The sequence below is a fragment of the Acomys russatus genome, chromosome 20 (genome assembly GCF_903995435.1).
Source record: "Acomys russatus chromosome 20, mAcoRus1.1, whole genome shotgun sequence".
NCBI classification, from domain to species: Eukaryota; Metazoa; Chordata; class Mammalia; order Rodentia; family Muridae; genus Acomys; species Acomys russatus.
The window spans coordinates 10,164,473-10,185,678 of NC_067156.1; the positions used below are offsets into that span (position 1 = coordinate 10,164,473).

At 44.1% G+C, this 21,206-nt stretch overlaps 1 protein-coding gene across 1 annotated transcript in view; it reads right to left on the reverse strand.

Moving 5' to 3' along the window:
* Positions 1-932: 932 nt before the first annotated feature.
* Positions 933-21,206, reverse strand: part of B4galt6 (beta-1,4-galactosyltransferase 6) — a 64,660-nt gene continuing 44,386 nt past the window's right edge. Inside the window, exons 4-9 of the mRNA XM_051163158.1 lie at positions 17,241-17,365; positions 13,900-14,016; positions 5,182-5,369; positions 2,506-2,628; positions 2,108-2,209; positions 933-1,464 (exon numbers count right to left, since the gene is read on the reverse strand). Of these exons, the coding sequence (XP_051019115.1) occupies positions 1,317-1,464; positions 2,108-2,209; positions 2,506-2,628; positions 5,182-5,369; positions 13,900-14,016; positions 17,241-17,365 (803 nt within the window). The 3' untranslated portion in view covers positions 933-1,316. The remainder of the gene's footprint in view (positions 1,465-2,107; positions 2,210-2,505; positions 2,629-5,181; positions 5,370-13,899; positions 14,017-17,240; positions 17,366-21,206) is intronic.

Genomic DNA, 21,206 nt, shown 5'->3' on the forward strand with positions numbered 1-21,206 from the left:
AGACCTATTTCAGAAGTCATGGTATCCACACATTCAATGAACTGATTTTAAGGTAAGTCTCTAGGCCCTAGGTTCAATCCCCAGCACCACAGAAAAAGGGGGAGGGAGTCTATTAAATTATACCTTTAGTGAAAAAAAAAATTAATAACACCAGAGATTTCTTGAAAATGGAAAAGAGTGGTTTGAATGACTGGTTGATGTGAAAGGGGAACCGTGTACGTCTAAGAATTCAAGTTGAAGTTTGTTTTAACCTAAGCATTTATCTTCATAAAAATAGAGCATCTAATCTCTCACCTAATAGTATAAGTCATCTGTATAAGCACTACTGGATTTTCTATGAGGTCATTCCTAAAAAAATGGTTTTAAAAGATTTTTTCTTTTGGTTCATATTAACTGGTAATAATGATGCTGTTCATTATGAGACTGAAACAAAATATGGAGTATAAACATAAACTTGGGAACATATTTTTTTTTTTTTTTGAGGCACAAGATCCCTGACACAGTGGAGGTACACAGAGACATTTAACATAAAGAGGTCCTGTACAGCATGTCACTTTATAACTTTGAAGATTTTCTTGGTAATACTCATGCAGTACGCATAAACGATATGGCTGTTGACTTGGCAAAATCTGATGAGATTGCAAGCAAGAAAAAAAACCAAACAAACAAAATAGGTCACCCTGGTGGGAAGAAAGCTGTGCAAGTTCCTCCGCCTTTCCTTCGGAGCCCGCAGGAGGCTGCGCCTCTTCCCACAAGGCTGGATGCTTAAAGCTGAACAGCAGTAAAACAGTCACCACATCAATGTGTCTGTCGCTGACAGTCCCTTCATTTCATACAAGGCTTAACCATTGTTTGGCGACATAGATTTATATATTATTTCCCCATGCAAATAAAAATGTCTATAAAAGTCCAATGAAGGCATTACCAATCACATGCAAACTTGTGACATCTTATTTTTCAACAATTTGAACACATTTAATTTACATCACATATGTACAAAATACATTTGAACGGAAATAAAAGCATTCTCTTGAATTAAATTATCGATTTTGGTATATTAAAAAAAAATCTTCTCTTTTAGGGAGCTCTCTTCATGTCCGATCCCAAGCTATGGGCTCTGGTCTCTACAGTGCTTGCCGTGGAGGAAGCCCCCAGCAGGGAGAAGATGGGGGGTGGGGAGTGTGACGGATGGAGTCCTGCGCTGTAAACATTAAGGACTGCTGGCTCTCTTCACAGACTGGGACACTCAGACACTTCAAGCCAAGGTCATTGTCCAGCACTGTGGTCGGTCTACCCCGCCAAGAGACTGACTTCTTCTAATAGTCTTCAATTGGAGCTAATTCTGGCATGAGGTTCACAGATATATTTGTGTACAGCCTATCAACCAGTATTTTGGGCGTGTATAATAAATTGTTCAATCCATCGATGTATTGACGCTCTTTAGAATACCGTAGTAATTTATACCTAAAAAAAACAAAAACAAAAACAAAAAAAAACCAACAACAACAGCAACAAAATGGTAAATGTGTTGAAAAGAGGAAAATGTACACTATATTCTGGGTCATTCTTATAATAAAGGCATACTTAAAAATCTCTAAGCCATTACTCTAAATTAGACTTTTACTAGTCAGAAACTGGTTGCCTCAAAAGAAGAAAAGAAAAGAAAAGGTAAACGAATTGTATCCTCTTGCAACTTAAATTATGTCTTAGGTACAAAAAATATTTTAAAAATAAGAAGTTGCCGGGCGTGGTGGTGCACGCCTTTAATCCCAGCACTCGGGAGGCAGAGGCAGGTGGATCGCTGTGAGTTCGAGGCCAGCCTGGTCTACAAAGCGAGTCCAGGACAGCCAAGGCTACAGAGAGAAACCCTGCCTCAAAAAACCAAAAAACCAAAAACCAAAAACAAACATGCCAAAGAAAAATAAGAAGTTAACTAAATATAAATATAGACATGATTATCTGTTTCTGTCTCTCCCCGTATACACACGCACACACACACACACACACACACACACACACTATAACTACAACCCAGAAGCACTTGCTTTTTTTCCATGCTGTATATTAGTTCTGGAGCCCTGAGGTCTCAAGATGACATTAGACTTACCGTCCTAAAAACTGTACTTCCCCTCGATGGTGATGAGGAATAGATGTGTATTTTCCCAAGTCCCCCTCTGGCCGGGTTACATTGTATCCGGCGTAATGAACTCTGCAAGGTAACATAAAATGGATGAAATGAAGTTCAGAACAAATATGGAGGAAAAAGAAAGAAAGAAAGAAAGAAAGAAAGAAAGAAAGAAAGAAAGAAAGAAAGAAAGAAAAGAAAGAAAGAAAGAAAACAGAAGCTGGGTGTGGTGGCGCACGCCTTTAATCCCAGCACTTGGGAGGCAGAGGCAGGTGGATCTCTGTAAGTTCAAGGCCAGCCTGATCTACAAAAGAAAAAAATTAGGGGACTTCCAAAATATCCCTGACCTGGGTTACTAATCTAAGTGTGCCTCGACATACCTGTTCCAAAGGTCATCATCTTCTCCTCCCCATCCCCAGAAGGCATTGGGAAAGCCGTTGATCTTCCTAAACTGCTCCACTGTCAGGCCACTCACCCCTCCGAAGAACTCCTTGTATGGAAGACTGGGAAAGAGAAGAGCGGTCCATCAGGACAGCCAGCCACATTGCCTCACCTCTCACATGCTATTTAAGCTTATAAAAGCAAACTGAGTGTGGGGGAGGGGAAGCATTCTGGGGAACGTGAACTGAGAAATGAAACATTTTTATAGGACATCAAAGCAAGTTATATGTTAAATGCAAAATCAGAACCTGTGTGGCAACTGAAATTGACTAGTACTTGTATTTTATGACTCAAAACCCAGTGTTCAAAAAGTGCATAATATTCTCTCATGCCCCCCTCTCTCTCTTATACACACACACACACACACACACACACACACACACACACACACACCATGACTAAACATATTAGTAACTGTCAATGCAATAGTAGATCTCGCTTAAAAAAAAAAAAAACATTTAAAAATATTAACTGGCAAGCTGGTCGTGGTGGTGCACACGCCTTTAATCCCAGCACTCTGGGAGGCAGAGGCAGGTGGATCACTGTGAGTTCGAGGCCAGCCTGGTCTACAAATCGAGTCCAGGACAGCCAAGGCTACACAGAGAAACCCTGTCTCGAAAAACAAAAACAAAACATCATCATCATCATAAGAGTTTATCTTAACACTATCCAAATAGGAGACCAACCCCACAGGTCCTGGTGACGTGAGCGAGCGTCCACCTGTGAGCGAGCGTCCACCTGTGAGCGAGTGCTGTCTGGGCACAGACTTGCTCAGACCCTGAATTGCTGCCACCATCCCTCTGGTGCCACCCTCTCCCTGCAACTTTGTGACATCTTCCCAAGCTCCCACTCTGCATCTAACCCTTCGGACTGCTCCAGAGGATGTGGCTGTGACTTACATGCCAGGAACTGCTGCATTTGAAGAGCTTTTATATTCGCTCCCACAATGGCTGCGCTAACCTACATTCCTACACCCTCACCAAAATATGCATACACAATGGGTTTTCAGTCAGCCATAAAAGGGGGCGGGGGAAAGCTGCAGTATTTAGAGGAAAATGGATACAACCAGAGATCATTATGCTAAGCGAAGTAAGGCAAACTCAGGAAGACAAATGTTCAAAGGATTCTCTCACCAGCCAACTTTGGGCCTTAAATGTTTTTTGCTTGTTTGTTTGTTTGATTGATTGGTTTTTGTTTTGTTGTTGTTTTTTCTTTTCTTTTTTTTTTTCTTTTTTCTTTTTTTTTTTTGTTCTTCGAGACAGGGTTTCTCTGTGTAGCCTTGGCTGTCCTGGACTCGAACTGTAGACCAGGCTGGCCTCGAACTCACAGGGATCCACCTGCCTCTGCCTCCCAAGTGCCGGGCTTTAGGCCTTACATGTGAAAGTGTATCTCTGTGGGAGCTTGCCTCCCGGGAGGAAGGAATGAGAAAATCAGGAAGGGAGAGGGGGAAGGAAGGTGAACAGCCTTTGTGAGATACGCTCTGTACGAGACCGTTCTCGTGGCACTGTGTGCAATGGATATTTACCAACTGAAACTGCGTTTTCAAAAAGCAGGGATTTGGTTATAGCAAGGAGGCACTATCCACGCTAAGGCCTGTAACCAAGAAGTTCCCCTCTGAGTCATCTGCTTGGGTCTTCTTCCAGCCTCCTGTCAACGCTGGATCCTCACCTTTACCTGGAGTGCTCGGATTTTATAGATTAACAATTACCTACATCATAAAGACATTTAAAAGGGGCTGGAAGCTGGGCGTGGTGGTGCACGCCTTTAATCCCAGCACTTGGGAGGCAGAGGCAGGTGGATCTCTGTGAGTTCGAGGCCAGCCTGGTCTACAAAGTGAATCCAGGACAGCCAAGGCTACACAGAGAAACCCTGTCTCAAAAAAACAAAAACAAAAACAAATCAAAATGGGGCTGGAGAGATGACTCAGTAGATAAAGTGTTTGCCAAGCAAACATGAGAAACTGCGTTTGAATCCCCAGTACCCACAAAAAAAGCTGGGCACAGGAGTGTGGTAGTGACCCCAGTGCTGTGGATGAGACTAGTCCCTGAGGCTTGTTAGCCATCCAATATAACTGACCTGGTGAACCCCAGGTTCAAAATTAACGTGGAAAATGACTAAGGGAGATAGATATCTGACAGTAAGCTCTGGCCTTCACACACACACACACACACACACACACACACACACACACACGGGGTGGGGGATATTTGCTTCACATATATCCGGTGATCTGCAGAAGGACAGTCTGGACCCTGCACCATCTCTGAGGGGAGCGGAGGCAGGAGGAGCCAGCACAGGTCACACAGGTCACACGTGACAGAAAGCAGCCCCACAGTGAGCTCTATTGCCCAAGGACAAGGAAAGCAACCTTGAGAGTACTGTGTGACCAACTAAGGCCAGAGGGTGAGAACCCAGATTTACATCTATGTGCTTACTACAGGAGTTCGGTTCTTCCCACACACCACACTAAAGCCTTGTGCAGTCCTTGTCTGGGCTCCTAGGACATGCTGGAGTGAGCGATGATGCTCTTGGGGCTCCTGAGCAGTCTCAGACTGAGGCCCAATCACAGGGCTGCAAGCACACCGTACAGCAGCCAAAGCCAACTCGCTACTCACATGTACATGTACTTGTCCAACTTTGCTGCAAAGTGACGCGGCATCTCTCCACATCCGTAATAGTTCCGATCATTTTCAGGCAAATGATCCACATCATGGAAGATCACACAGTCCCAGGCACCGTCCTTCATGGCCTCTTTGAACCCCACATTAAAGAGCATTGCGCGATTGAACGGTTGTGTGCCGGTCTCCACAGAGCAAGGAAAACAAGAAGTGTACTAAGACTTGGTCATGTGATGTTTTTCTATTAATTTTTTGTATCATGGTCAAATAATAATTATATTTGTTAATGAAACAAGCAAATTGGAAGCCTATGAAACACAGTCAGGCACCACTTACCAACGGAGGGAATGTTCTGAGATGTCATTGGGTGGTCAACACTGCACAGACATTACAGAGTTATGTACACAAATAATGGCTGCTGTATCACTGGGTGATATACCTTGGGAACCATCATTTTTACATGAACAATGCTGATGATTAATGTTGTCATTATGGGGCACATGACCGCATACTGTTTAAATTTACTTATGACATATTTTGGTGACAACCAAGAAAACTGGATAGCTGTTACTATCTACTGGTGCACTATCCATTATATGAACACGCCAACTTGCATTTCTGCTTTATTTCAAATATGCCAGATCACAGACAATGTTTGACATAATAATAATAATAATAATAACAACAACAATTAAAAAATTACACCAAAGACCATATAAAATAACTTTTAAAGTATATGCTGTATTTTCTACTGTTGCTGTCTATCATATTGAAAATAAAGACAGGAGTGGTGCTAGAGAGATGCCTCAGCAGTCAGGAGCTCCGTCTGTTCTGTTCTGACAGACGAACCAAGTGTTTCTGGCCCCGATGTCATGTAGCTCACAACTGTGACTACAGCTCCAGGAAGTCTGGTGCCTCTGAGCTACTAGGGCACCCGCGCTTATTTGCACAAACCCACTTACAGTAATAAAAACTAACAAGTTTTATTGAGACAGGAGGGATGGGGTGTGGCTCGGTGCTAAGAACATTTGCCTAGTATACTTGGGATCCTGGCTTTGATCCCTAACGTGGGCTCTGGGGAGAAGATTAAGGCAGGAAGCTGAAGGTGACTCACAAGCCGACCCTTCTTCTCTGTATGACAAAGCTCGGTGTCCTCTTGGAAGGACAGATTACTCTGAAGGACTTAGAAGTCCTTTTTGTTGTTGTTGTTTTGTTTGGTTATTTGACACAGGGTTTCTCTGTGTAGCCTTGGCTGTCCTGGACTCACTTTGTAGACCAGGCTGGCCTCGAACTCACAGCGATCCGCCTGCCTCTGCCTCCCGAGTGCTGGCATTAAAGGCGTGCGCCACCACACCCGGCGACTTAGAAGTCTTAAGGCTCACAGTACACCAAGAAGATTTCAGACAACACACCTGGCTTCCTTCCTATTGTAGCCATTCTACGTTACCGGGCACAGGCAACGGTTTCTTTTGTACCCTATTCCTGCTTAGGATAAGACAGGAACATTTCCATGGACACGATACAGGCTCTTACTCTATAAAACCCAAGTTCCTGTATTGTGACCACACTTCCTTGTTCACAGTGATAATACAAGTCTCCTGGAAACAGCACAGTTTGATTTGGCATCTAAAGAAAATTAAGACCATTCACAAATGCCTTAGCAAATGTTACAAAAATCATTCCCCAAAACACACAAAATAAGGACTTTGGCAGAAGTGAAGGAGGCGTGCAGGGCAGGCAACAGCAGTGTGGCCTTGGGAGAGATACCACTCAGAACAGGGTTGCAGAAAGCATATTGCATTTTGCAATGGAATAGAAAATATGGAAAGGAAGATAAATTGTAACATTTTTATTGATACTGTGTAAGTATTTCTCCAGTGCTGACTAAATTGAGTGTTTCTTTGTGGAGGAAATCAACTGTTTTTTTGTATAACCAGAAAGGCCAGTCAATATAGCCCATACCTTTAGTAACTGATTAATTATAGAACGTTCAAAACCTCACTCAGTTCCTTGTGTCCTCAGCTCAATTCCCACTGTTCTCACTGGGAGCCACGTGACTGTCATACAGGCTTCTGCTTCGTGCCCTTGATCACCCATGTCTTCTACGTGGCTTATGTCATTTGTTGAGGTCTATCCTTCAAAAGTTTTGTTAATGTGTGTGTATGCATGTGCATATGCGTGTGTGTTTCATCAACAAATAATGGAAAATGCCACAGTCTACCCTTGAATTGACATTCTGGGCAGAATGTTCTAGAGCAAAATACCTTTTTTTTTTTTTTAGAATCTGGAAGTCAGAAAGCAGGATAGTTCATACATACCTGATTCCTGTCATTTTTTTTCTATAATCTTTCAAAATATCTTTTATTTTTTATCTTTATTCTAAAATTAAAATAATATTATGCTTTATAATGAATGTGTGCTTTATTCACATGTGCATGGGGGGGGGTGTCTCCCATGATTTTTCTGAGACAGTGTTTCTCTGTGTGGCCCCGGCTGTCCTGGAACTCATTCTGTAGACCAGGCTGGCCTTGAACTCAGAGATCCACCTGCCTCTGCCTCCCAAGTGCTGAGATTAAAGGTGTGCGCCATCACGCCCAGCTTCGACATTGTTTTTATATTTTCCTAGCTCCTTCCTCCTACACTGCTAAACACGTTTCTGCTATGGCTCTTCCAATGAATGGGTGCATTAGTTATATGTTAATATATTAAAAACTGCAGCAACACTTGGTGACCTCCATAGACGAGCGGCGTAACTCAGTGGCAATGCTGGCTCCCCAGTATGAGAAAAAATGAACAGCAATTAAAGAGGCCAGTGAACACCCAAGACACTGACCACGTCATCTACAGAAACGGAGTTCTTCTGGGAGCAGAGCCTCACCAGGGTAGGTGATGGGCCCACTTTCTGAGTGGCTCACTCCCATGACAGGCAACATGATGCCAGAAGTCACTCCTTCTCCAGAGGCCAGCCTCAACAACCTCGAGGCATGGCAACTGGCACTCCAGAAGAGGAAGGCTAACGCAGGGATGGGTCCTCGTCTTAAGTCAGGACTGCCTCTTCTGTGTAAGTCCCCAGGCAACTTAACCAGCATACCATGGGCCTCTTGGGATAATGGGCCTCTTTTTTTCTTATATCTTGGTCCTACTTTAGGAGATTTTGCCTCCCAGCTCGTCTTTCAAAAGCTTTGAGCTATGGAATTTTCACTGGCATTGCCGTTCTGCTCTGATTGCTCTTTATGGCAAACCATTTCCATTTCAGAAATGGTCTTTCATTTTCTTCCTTAGCTTGGTGGATCTTGACTGTGAGTTTTTGTGGATGCTGTCTTGAGGGTTTCTTTGTTCTCTCTGTTGCCTTGCTTAACTGTGTCTCCTGTGTGGACATTTCCTTTAAAGCCAGGAGCTCTGTGGCTGCCTATTCATGAATGAGAATAAAGTCCTAAAATGCCAAGCAGGGCTCCCTCCTGATCACACTACACATCACTATCAGTAAATAGTCCCATCCCAACCAGTGTTCACAATGTCCTGCGTCACGAGAAGCCAAGCCATCATAATGTACTTTGTGGGTGGTTACAGAAGCTTTTTAACTGGTCTCCTCTTTCCTTCCAGTCTTACCGATGGCTCAGTCTCCACATAGAACCCTCTGGGTTTTTAAAAACCTGCGTCTGCACAACACGTGATAATTTACTATCTCTCCTTTCCAGAACGGAGGGGGCTTTAGTTGGAGTGATGAGGAATCTCAATGAGGGGTTGTCTAGAGATCAGGCTGGCCCAAGGGCATGCCTGTGCAAGATTTACCTTGATTGGATTGACTAACACGGTTAGGCCAAGCCCGCCCTGGGCAGTTTCATGCCCTGGCTTTGGGTCCTGAACTAGATGAGAGTATGGGAGATGAAAGGAGAAGCAGGCATGAGTGTATTCATCTCTCTCTCTCTCTGCTCTCCACTGTGGGTGGGATGTGACTGCTGCTGGAGATCCAGCCTGGATTTTCTTGGATGATGGACTGTACCATCTTGAGCTGTGAGCTAAAGCTTTTCTCCCCTAAGCTTCTTTCTGTCAAGGTATTTTACCATGGCAACAAACTAGGACACCTGGTCTGTTCACTACAGAACCCCTTTGTAAAGTGAAGGAAAGTGGGGTGCATACAAGTGATGAAATGACCACCTGTCCCTCCTTGCCTTTGGAGATGTCCAGCTTAGGCTCTTCCTTCTGGGGCTAAAGCATCTCTCTTATGAAGTCACCACGTGTGCCTTGCCATAACTGAAGGAATAGAGGGATCTCCTGCTATCCTTTAAAAACCAGACAAGGTAAAGACCAAGGGATTCTAGGCTCAACCTTCATGCTGACTTAGCCCTGTCTTTAGGCCCTATGACAGCCCAGAGCTTCTACAGGTTCTCTGGGTATGAAGGTCAATCAGCTGGCAGGTTAAGCAAAGTTGAAGAGCTAGGGGCAATTTTGTGATTGAACATTAAGTAGCCCAGCGCTTCGGCCTGACCCTGGGCTTTATTTCAAGGGTGAAGACTATAGGGGATTTGAAGTCTTTCTTGTCTCACCTGTGTTCTATAAACACACAGGAGCTGAACAGGACCTGCTCTCCCGGTCAGCTATCAGCTGCATCGCCTTCCCCCATCTCTCTGCTCTTGCTAATAGCCGAACAGGGCTTTAGCTCTCATTTCATCTTCAAAAAAGAGGCACCGCCATGTACACCCCTTGATACTCTGGCTTTCTGGGGTACACTTCAGTTGTCCTGTGCTTCTGGGCACCCCACCAGCAGAAATGATTCTTTTATTTCATGGAAGGGAATGGATTTCTGGTTCAAGGCCACAAGCCATCAAATGTGTGCTCCTGGTTTAGCGTTGACCAAGGCTGAGATTCAGACCTACCACAGACCTCGGCCGCTCCTGCACATGTCTTCATCACGTATGCAAAATATTCCAGAAAGAGCGCTGAACTCCAGAGACAGCATGCCTCCAAAGCACAGCCAGAGCTTGCCTCCTGCTCACTATGGGCAAGCGATACTTCAAAAAAGAAAACCAGCAGTTCCTGCTGCCGATGTAGACCTACAACTACAGCTATCATGAAAGTAGCTTAAAATTCTGACTTGAAATCATTTTTTTTAGGTCAGTTTTTATAGGATAAGTTGCTATGCTGAAAAGTCCACACCCTTGGACCAGACAGCTTAGGAAGCAGAGGTAGGTGGATCTCTGCGGATCCAAGACCAGGCTGGTCTATATAGGGAGTGCCAGCCATGCCAGGCAGGGCTATACATGAAGTCCTGCCTCAAAGGGGTGAGAAGGCAGAGTTCTAGGGGAGTAAAGCACATATAAAAATCTGAGTTCTTTTTTTTTTTTTAATTCAGAATAAACCACAAAAGAAAAACTTTTAATCGGATATTCTTCAGTGTTTAGTAAAAAGCTGAATAATTGCTTTTTTTTTTTAAAGCAGCCTTTAGTAATATAGTTATTATTATTTGCCCATTATTAATTTTGTTGCATATTCAACTGAAAATGGGGGGATTGCAAAAGGGCTTTTTATAGAAGCAGGCGTGTAAATCTAATGGAACAGGACAGAAAGAGGTGAAACAGATTTACATACATATTACATGTATATATGTATATGGGAACTTACTTCCAACAAGGGACCAATGAAGAAAAGATCAGCTGTTCTATGAATGGTAATGAAATAAGTAAAAACCCATAGGCCAAAACCAACCAAACCAAACAAAACAAAAACCTGGAAAAACGAAAAAACAAAACCCTTACCTCACACCACATATAAGGATTAACTTAGAGGGATTAGCCCAAATATGAGAGTTAAAGCCACAAGTATGTTTGGAGGGAAATACACTGAAAGTACCAGAAAACCATTGCCAACTGCAAAACAAGAAGCAGAACTATGAAAAAAAGAAATCAACAAATTGGACTTTATCAAAATTAAAAACCTTTGCTTGTCAATAAAAGCCCGGCTGGAGTGAGGATGTATTTCAGTGGCCGAGTACTTACACTGCAGGTGCACGGTCCTGGGTTTCACCCTAGCACTGAAAGGGGGGGAGGTGGGGGACAAACGCTATCAGGACAATTAAAGCGCAGACCACAGTCTGAAGATAAATTCTTGCTAAGCACGACTCACAGAAGACCTACAGCTAGCACACACAAAAAATTCTACCACCCAACAAAGACACCTCAACTAAAATATCAGGAAAAGAGTAAACAGAAACCTCCTAATCTACATGAACAGCATAAACATAAAAAAAATGATCAACACCATTAATCCGTAAGAAAAATGGAAGATGCAATGAGACTCTACAGAACCATTAACCAGGACAAGTATGTGCGTGTGTGTGTGTAGGATGCTGAGTTTTAATTGTCAACTTGGCACAAACTAAAATCACCTGAGAATAGAGTCTCAGCAAGGGACTGTCTAGATTCGGGTGGTCCATGGGGTCATAATTAAGTAAATGTATGTGGGCGAAGCCAGCTCGCTGTGAGTGGCACTGTTTCCTGCCTGTCTGGAACTGTGAGAGTAGAGACCGGAAGTGGAGCCAAGCAAGCAAGCAGGTGAGTGAGCACACAAACAGTGATTTCTCTCTGCTCTTGTCCAAGAACGTGACTCTTCTAAGTCCCTGCCACGACAGACTCTAATCTGGAATTATGAACTAAAATACATCCTTTCCCCTCAGGTGCCTTTTGTCAGGGTTTTTATCAAAGCAACAGAAATGAAACGGTCAGTACCTTCGTACAAAACACACTGCCTACTGCTGAGGTTACAAGAGGCCTGAGTCAGTAGAGAGTACTCTCTTCAAGGGTTATGGCACTATTTTAGGTTTAGGCATCACTTTATACTTAAAAAGAGTATAAATAAAATAACTAAAGTCTTTCATTACACCTGTAATCATAGTCTTTAAACAAGGGCACAGACTACAACAGTAAGGCAAGTTAACCCATATGTGCAGTGGGTGAGCTTTCACTGCATTTTGAAGGCATTCGATGTAGATTATGCCAGCTTGAATAGTGTCCTTTCAAGGCAAATGAAATGAAGGATGTCCTTTTCACTTTGACAATATTTATTTATTTATTTACTTATTTTATTCTCTTCCTGTCTATCTCTTGCTCTGAAAGGACTCTAGACTCCCCATCTGGAAGGGATCCTGGGCATTACAGATTTTATTCTCTGTGTGATTTATTTTGACCTGTGAGTCATTGGATGGGCACTTACTTACTGAGCTGGTTTCTACTGTGTTCTATCACTACAATCAGCCTAAGTGAGGCTGACAAGCTATATATGTGGGTCTACAACAGAAACAGCCAAGGCTCTGCTACCAGAAAACAATTCTGAAAATGCAAAGCTATGAAATCAGAATAGAAAATGTCCATTACATACTGCTTCTCTTTTTAGGGGTTACTACCCGGCTATACCCAGGCACCCTTAATTGCCTAATAAGGTCAATGCAATATTAACTTTCAAGGCTAGCCAGCAGTCCTCCCAGACAAAGAAATCCTCCATCCAGAATATCAATACTTCACACCGAGAAACAGTAAGAAACCTTTAGCCTTTGCTTCATGCATTGAAATTCATAGGTCAGAGCTGGGTGTGGTGGCACACGCCCTTTATCCCAGCACGATTTCAAGGACAACCTGGTCCACAAAGTGAGTCCAGGACAACCAAGGATATACGGAGAAACCCTGTCTCGAAAAACCAAAACCAAACAAAGACAAAAACAAGAACAAAAAAAACCCAAACCAGGTCAGAAATAAAAAACACTTTCAAAGTAAAACGTAGTGGATGTGTCTGAGGCCACTGGTATAACAAGTGCATCCATAATTCAGGACAGGACATGATGGCATTCCAACATGCACCATCAAGAGCCCCAGACCTGTACAGGACAAAACACTCCCAAACTGCCTGTGTTAAAAAAGAAGCAATTCCTCCAAGTAAACTGCCCTTAGTAGAACCTTTTAAGAACAAAGCAAACTCACAAGTGTTAAGAAAAGCAGAAGTGCAACAGTGCTACAAGTCCAGCGTTTAACCCTGCAAAATGAGCCGCAGCCACAGGGACTTATAAACCAGTCTGGCAAGCCAATAGGCAAGTGCGGTGGTCTGAACAGGAATGGACCTCATAGATTAATGTGTTTGAGTATTTGGTCCATAGGGATACTTAATCCCCAGGTAGTGGCACTCTTAGGAGGTGTGGTCTTGTTGGAGTAGGTGTGGCTTTGTTGGAGAAAGTGTGTCACTGGGTGGGGTGGGCTTGGAGTTCTCCTATGCTCAAGCTAAGCCTAGTATGGCACGGAGTGTCCTGCTGTTTATGAATCCAGATGTACAACTCTCAGCTCCTTCTCAAGCACCAAGTCTGCCTGCACACTGCTGGATGGCTGTAATAACTAAACCTCTGAAACTGTAAGCCAGCCCCAATTAATGAGTTACTGCAGCCATGATGTCTCTTCACAGCAATAGAAACCCCCAACTAAGACAAGTATAATGCCACAAATGTGTCAATGCTATCATCTGAAAGTCAAGTATAATCATTGCTCAAGTCATTTGACCAAATTGCAATTATTACAAGAAAAAAAAAAAGACTACAATCCCAAATATGATTTCATTCTATCTTAAATCCAAGATTGAATCAGCCAACAGACTCCTCCAGCTGAGTATCTTTAATCAAACTCCATCTAGGGTTAAAGTTCTAGAATACTTAGTGGTATTTTTGAAAACTGTCCTCACCTGTTCGATGACATAAAAGGCAAATTCCAGCCGCTGTTTCTGGAGCATTGGGATCAGATGCAGGAAAAAAATCGGGAGATGTTCATGGCGGTTACGGAACGGGATGAGAACTGCCACCTTCAAAACAGAACAGAACACTGCAGCATGGGTAAAGGCAGTGTTGGAGCAGACCATGCAAGAGCTGAGCCTGGGAAAGCTCCAGTGGCCTTCAAGTCCTTAACCTTGTGACTAGTCTCCCTCAGATGTACACTGTGTGCCCACACAGGTTTGGACCTTGCCCTCAAGCCCATGAAGGTTTTGTGAAGTTAGGAAGAACAGATGAGCTCTGAATAATTTTTAAGCATCACTTACACACACACACACACACACACGCACGCACGCATGCATGCACGCACATGCACACTCACTCACCTTTCTTAATTTCTGAGTTCAGTTGGCTTTATTGTAGCTGTTACCTTGCTAAGAAAACTTGAAATCAGCACAATGAAATTTTCTATACATAATAAATTCCAAAATCACCAACTTTTCAAACAATTTCACAAATAAAAAGGTTACTAAAAAAATGTCTGTATTACTCTATATTCTGGATTTTGAAAGAACTATAAACCTGGAGTTTATTGAAATTTTTATCTAGACCAAATACATTGACCCAAATCAAACCAACCAACCAACCAACCAAACCCTACAAATAACTGAAAATGCTGAGTTCTGAGATTCAATTTACTTGTGAAATCAGAACATGACATTGGATACAAAAATCAACAATGGATCCAGGGATGTAGTCAAAGGTGAAACACATGCTTAACATGTGTGGGTCCTGGATTCAGTCCTGAACACACACACACACACACACACACACACACACACACACACCACATACCACACACACACACACACACACACACACACACACACACACACCACATACCACACACACACACACACACACATACACATACACACACCACATACCACACAGACACACACACACACACACACACACACACATACACATACCACACACACACACCACACACACACACACACACATACACCCCAGAAATACCAAAGTACAGCACTTTATATAGTAAGTTTTCAGTGGAGCATCTAAAATACTAAGAACTGCTTTTGGTTTGGTTGTCATTGTTCGTTTTTTGTTTTGTTTTCTTTTCTTTTCTTTTACTTTAGCAAGAAACTGAGGGTGTTATAAGAGAAAATGTCCTGGCAAATAAAAGGCCATAAATGTGACATTTTAATAGCAAATGCATGTCCAAATTACAATGAGATGCTATCACATTTTTAAGTTACAGGCCTAAAGCTGTGTGTGTGTGTGTGTGTGTGTGTGTGTGTGTGTGTGTGTGTGTGTGTGTGTGTGTAATTAAAATGAGCTAGATAAGATCTCTAAAATTCTCTTAGCATTCCCCTTGCATCCATGGAACGATATTCCTAATAGTTTGTCACTTATTGTCGAAAGAGAGCACAGTGCCCCATGGGTCATCAGCATTTCTTCCACATGTGTGGACGTGCAGGAGCCCCTCTCGTGTGGATGTACCAGGGGACACGGACGACATCTGGTCACTACCTTTGAAAACAACACTTTATCTCCCCAAGTGCTTCCTCACTACTTCTTGTTCAAGAAAAAAATTACACCACTTGGTTACTTCCCATTTCAAAAGCAAGAACCTTGCTGAATTATTTGCATACTTTCCCCCTTTGTTTATTTCCTCTTAAGTACACTATGAGAGACAATTGAGCAAATGCTTGCCACATAGACTTTGTCCAGAAAGTTCCTGCCCCCCTCTGACACGCAGAATCACACCAGCACCTACACACACCAGCATGGCACAGCTTTAGATCAGGTTGGTTCAGAGCCCAGCTAGCTGTTGCCACTGAATTAGACAGAAGCAAGTGTGAGCTACTGTGCTCTCACTACTGTGTTTTAGCCTGCCCTTCCTCCTCTTCTGCATTTCCACTGCGGACGGGAACAAATTTCAGACTGATAAGGAAGGGAGGGGACAGGTCTTATCTGTACCATCTATGAGACTCATGTCTGATGAGTTTGTTCAAGAATTGGCATGTGTCAGTTAACATCTCATGTAGGCGGAAACAGGTGGCTCATCCATCCCTGAGGGACCTTGGGTGAGATGAGGACATTTAAGCCTCTAATTAGTACGGCATCATCAAGCCTCAGCCTGCAGGTTGAGACCAGCTGTTGAAGAACTCATGTGAACCCTGCATGGAAAGCCAACATCGCAGGTAATCACCTGAGAAGCAGTAATCTGTCCCTCTCCAGTTCCCCTGTGGAAGCACACCTGCCTCCCAGAGGATGCCCGACCTGTAGGAAATCTGCCTCCCACAGGATGCCCGACCTGTAGAAAACCTGCCTCCACAGGGTGGGACCTATAGGGAACCTGCCTCTCAAGCCTGCTGTATCAAGAATATCCCCAGAGTTCTGGACTCTCTAACACTGGAAGACTGCTATTCTAATAACTCAGAAGCTGAGAACAGCAAATTATAATTCTCCTCTCCACTGGAGATTTTTTTGATACTAACACACAAATATGTTAGAACACTGGTATTTTTTTAAAAGGACTACTTCCAGGATGACGTCACATCATAACCCTTGAGGACATAACACCTGATTTAATGACTCCTGGTTTTCATTTCAGGTGCACAGTGTCAGTCCCCAGAAGTTCTTTTAGGGCCAGCTTCATAGCATTGGAGGCAATGTCCAGCCAGTTTTCTCTGTCTGTTCGTTTTAGCACACAAGACGCTGACTCACAGTTTTTCAAACAAAACATTAAATAGAATGTTGAATTCTGTCAAGCACCTGTGCTCTGCATTCTGAAAACCAAGCGAAGAGCTCAAAACCTCCCTTTCAAGGGCCACCATGACCCCTGAGAAGCCTCTGGTGACTGACAAAGAAACAGCCTGACAGGCCCAGTACTGGACCCAACTGAAATAAGGACATTAGCATCCTTCCTGTGAGTTCTCAGCTCCTGGTGGGATATGTCTGCAGGAGACAGATGACTCATGGCCTCTCGTCTGAACAAGGCGGAACCCAAAAACAAACAAACAAACAAAAAATCCATTCTTCCTCATTTCTTTACCAGAAACCCTGAAGGCCTGAACACACGCACACACACTCTGGGCATGCGCACACATTCTGGGCATGTACAAGAGGATTTACAGCCTTCAAAATAGCAGCACCAGCCATACTGACACTATAGATGTCTGTGCGCTAGATGCATACATTTTAATGCTTTCACTTTGAACCAAGTACATTCTTGTCCCCAAATGCTTATGCACTGTCACACAGTCATTGAAGAAAACCACCTCACCTTCCACCTGGGCTTACAATCCTTGGGCCTCCAGTGGCCTCCTGGCCCAATCTCTGAGTCCTTGGAGAAAAGCTGGTGAACTTCATCAAAACTGATTTCGCTCACATTGACACTGAGGAATCCCCCTGCAAGTCAAAACACACGAAGAACTGTTTTATTTATTTTCAATTTCTTTATTATTTACTGATTTGCCTCAAACCGCATGAGGGATTAACATCACTCACAGACTGATGGACAGTATGGGTTATTGCTGTTGTCACCATGTAGTTAACACTCGGCAGTGCCTTTTGCTTTTAGATGTAACTTGTATGGCTACCCCCAATACATTTGGCACAATGGCTGAAGAAAATGAGATTCCTTAGCTTCTGCTTTTACGTAAACACATAGATAGATAGATAGATAGATAGATAGATAGATAGATAGATATAGATACACAATATTTGGGAAATGCTAAACCACATTCTAACCTAGCACACCTTTACAACCCCACAACTAATAAAGTATTTTCAACTGTGTGTTCCATGGATGTGTGCACATGACTGTAGCGGTCAGAGGATAACCTCCTCTGGTCTCGGTCCTTGGGTATCTTCCTCCTTTTGTTTAAGTCAGGTTCTTTCACTGGCCTAGAACACTGCCAAATAGGCTAGATCAGCAACACGCTTACAGGGACCCGCCCGCCCCTCATTTCCCCATCTCAGGGACGGCATGCATGTACCAACACATCTGGCTTTTTAGTTGAGTTCTGGTGACTTGAACTCGGGTCCTTGTGCTTGGGAGGCACGTATTCTCCAGATCATCCATCTCCCTGGCCCCTAAAAACTGTTTTAAGCCTCTATTCTTTGAACAGATGGGACACAAGTGTGAAAAGTTAAATGAGCGACCAGCAGGGACCGGGATGCTAGAACCTACTGGGGACAGTGTTCTTTCTTGGCCTTGGCTGCCTCTTCTGTAGACAGATGTGGTGATGCTGCCCTCCAAAGTGGTTGCAACCATTTGAATCAAAGTCCTACAGTAGCAGCAGGCTTCCCAGACGCAGATATAACGGACCTCAGATCAAAAAACATTTGGGGGTGGGTGCGGGTCCACGGGGTTCAAAAGATGAGGTCCTCCTCAATGCATTCTGAGGAGGATGATTATGTTCAAGAGCTACATAGAAATGTTCACCCCACCCCCACCCCCCGAGAGCGGCCTGATTGGGAGGAAACACGTAGCGCAGCAATGTATTAGAAAAACCCAAGCTGAGATCATCCAAGATGGCGTCGATCGCACACTGTGCCTGGTCCCCAGAACAACAGTGGCTGCACAGCCACCAAAGGACCATACTGAGAGCTCCAAAACACAGTGTTGGTGTTTCCCAGAAAGAAGGAAATCCTGTCATGTGGGTTGTCGCCCATGCTCTCCTGCCACAGGACCATAGGACCATGCTCTGGTGAGCTCCCAGGGACCCTGAGCTACTGCTGCTTTTTGGGTTGCAGCCTGGTACAGTGCGGGCTAAGGAGATGGCATTTGAGGAGGGGGTGCTGTTTGAGTCAAGCCTGAGGGAGGACTGCACCGCCCACACCCACAGGCCTCATGGACCTCCTCTCACTGACCAGGGCCATGCCCAGTGCCGAGACCTGGATGATGCAGAGGTGGATACAAGGGCAGCACCGAGGCAGAGGCTCATGGCAGATGGAGCACAGGATGAAACCAGAGGCTTGGGAGGCACAAATCAACTGAGCCACAAGTTCCCTGGACAAGAAGCTGAGCTGAGCCAACATCAATGGTTTCTGTGAGATACTCAATGAAGACTTTGAGGGGCCTCCACTTGCCACCTGATTGATGGCCCACAAGATCCAGTGCCCACAGGAATAGGAGGCCATCCAGGCTTTGATGGCCAGCAACAATCTGGCAAACTGAATGGGAGCAGGAGAGCTGACCCTGAGAACACAAGAATAGAAGAGCTGGCCCTGAGGATGCGGGAGCAGGTGAGACAGCCCTGGAGACATTGGATCCGGAGAGCCGGCCCTGACCTGAGGACACAGAAGCAGGAGAGCTGGCCCTGCTCCAAGGACACGGGAGCAGGAGAGCAGGCCCTGCCATGAAGACATGGTAGCGGGAGAGCAGACCCTGCCATGATGACACAGGAGCGAGAGAATGGGCCCTACCCTGAGGACAAGGAAGTGGGCCCTGATCCAGGGCTCTTACCCCAACATCTACCCCATGTATGACCTGCTGGAACACATGAAAGGGCTGGACCTGCAGATTCAAAGATTAAGAATCTCCTTGACACACAGCAACAACAGGATATCCAACAGCAGTCCCAGTGAGGATCCAGTAATGATAGTGTAGGCCTCAAACCAGACCCATGACTCTTAGCAATGAACATTTAAAAATAAACATATGTGGACAAAATGCTATACTGCATGATACACTACAACTTCTGTGACAAGTTTTTTGTTTGTTTGTTTGTTTGTCTGTTTGTTTTATTTTACATGGGCGGAAGAGAGGGATTTTGGTGCATGACATGTAAATCATAGACATTCAATAAAAGTTAAAAAAACATTTGGGAGAAAAAAGAAAGTCATGTGGACTTTTTTTCATGTCATTATTCCCTAAACAAATGACACACATGATACCTATATTTATTAGATTCTATAACAATCTAGAGGTGACAGAAACCCACGTGCGAGGCCATGCACTGGTTACATGCAAATTCGACAACATTTTATGTAAGGGACTGAGGCATCCATGGACTTGAGCACTCTGAGCAGAAAGTCCTGAAATCAATTCTCCACAGACCGTGAAAGAACCTTCACCTGTGGGAAGCACAGGGGACAAGAGCGACACTAGATATACTCAGGAATACTGGATGCCACCACTATTATTTACTGACGTTCCTCCTCACCCTCCAGCCCCCAGCAAACGAACACAGGGCCCCACATAAGGTACTGAGGTGGGAGAGAAAAAGAAAATTTAACAACACATAGAAAGGGAAATAAGACTCTTGTCCTATCTATTTTGCATTTCTTACTGGCTGACAACCCAGAATGTGCAACATAACTGATAAAAATCACACTTCTCCCAGGGGTCCCGCTCAAACTAAGGCACCAGCCAAGGACAATACAGGCGGTAAACTTTAAACCCCTACCCAGATCTAGCCAATGGACAGACCATTCTCCACAGTTGAGTGGAGAGTGGGGTATGACTTTCACACGTACTCTGGTGCCTCACATTTGACCATGTCCCCTGGAGGGGGAGACCTGGTGGCACTCAGAGGAAGGACAGCAGGTTACCAAGAAGAGACTTGATACCCTATGAGCATATACAGGGGGAGGTAATCCCCCTCAGGAACAGTCATAGGGGAGGGGAATAAGGGGAAAAGGGGAGGGAGGGAAGAATGGAAGGACACAAGGGATGGGATAACCATTGAGATGTAACAAGAATAAATTAATACTAATAATAAAAAAAAAAGAAAAAAAATCACACTTCTTACAAAGACAGTGCGTAGCTTCCCAAAGGGTGCTGAAAACAGCAAATGGGGCAGGGCGGTGGTGGCCCACACCTTTAATCCCAGCACTTGGGAGGCAGAGGCAGGTGGATCGCTGTGAGTTCAAGGCCAGCCTGGACTACAAAGCGAGTCCAGGACAGCCAAGGATACACAGAGAAACCTTGTCTCGAAAAACCAAAAAGAAAAAAAGAAAGAAAGAAAACAGCAAGTGCTGCTTGCTTGGGCTGGAGCTGGAGTCTGTGAGCATCTGCACCCCCAAACAAACAGTACGCCTCAGGAGACCACTTTACTTTTTTTTTTTAAACAACAACAACAACAACATTCCTTAAGATAAACAAACCAGCTCACGTGTTTTTAAACTTTCCTCAGCTTATCCACTCTGTTTAAACCTTACTGTAAATTACATCCTTTGAACACTGTAACTTTCAAAACCACATGATCATATACACAACCATCTAAACACACTTATGGGAGAC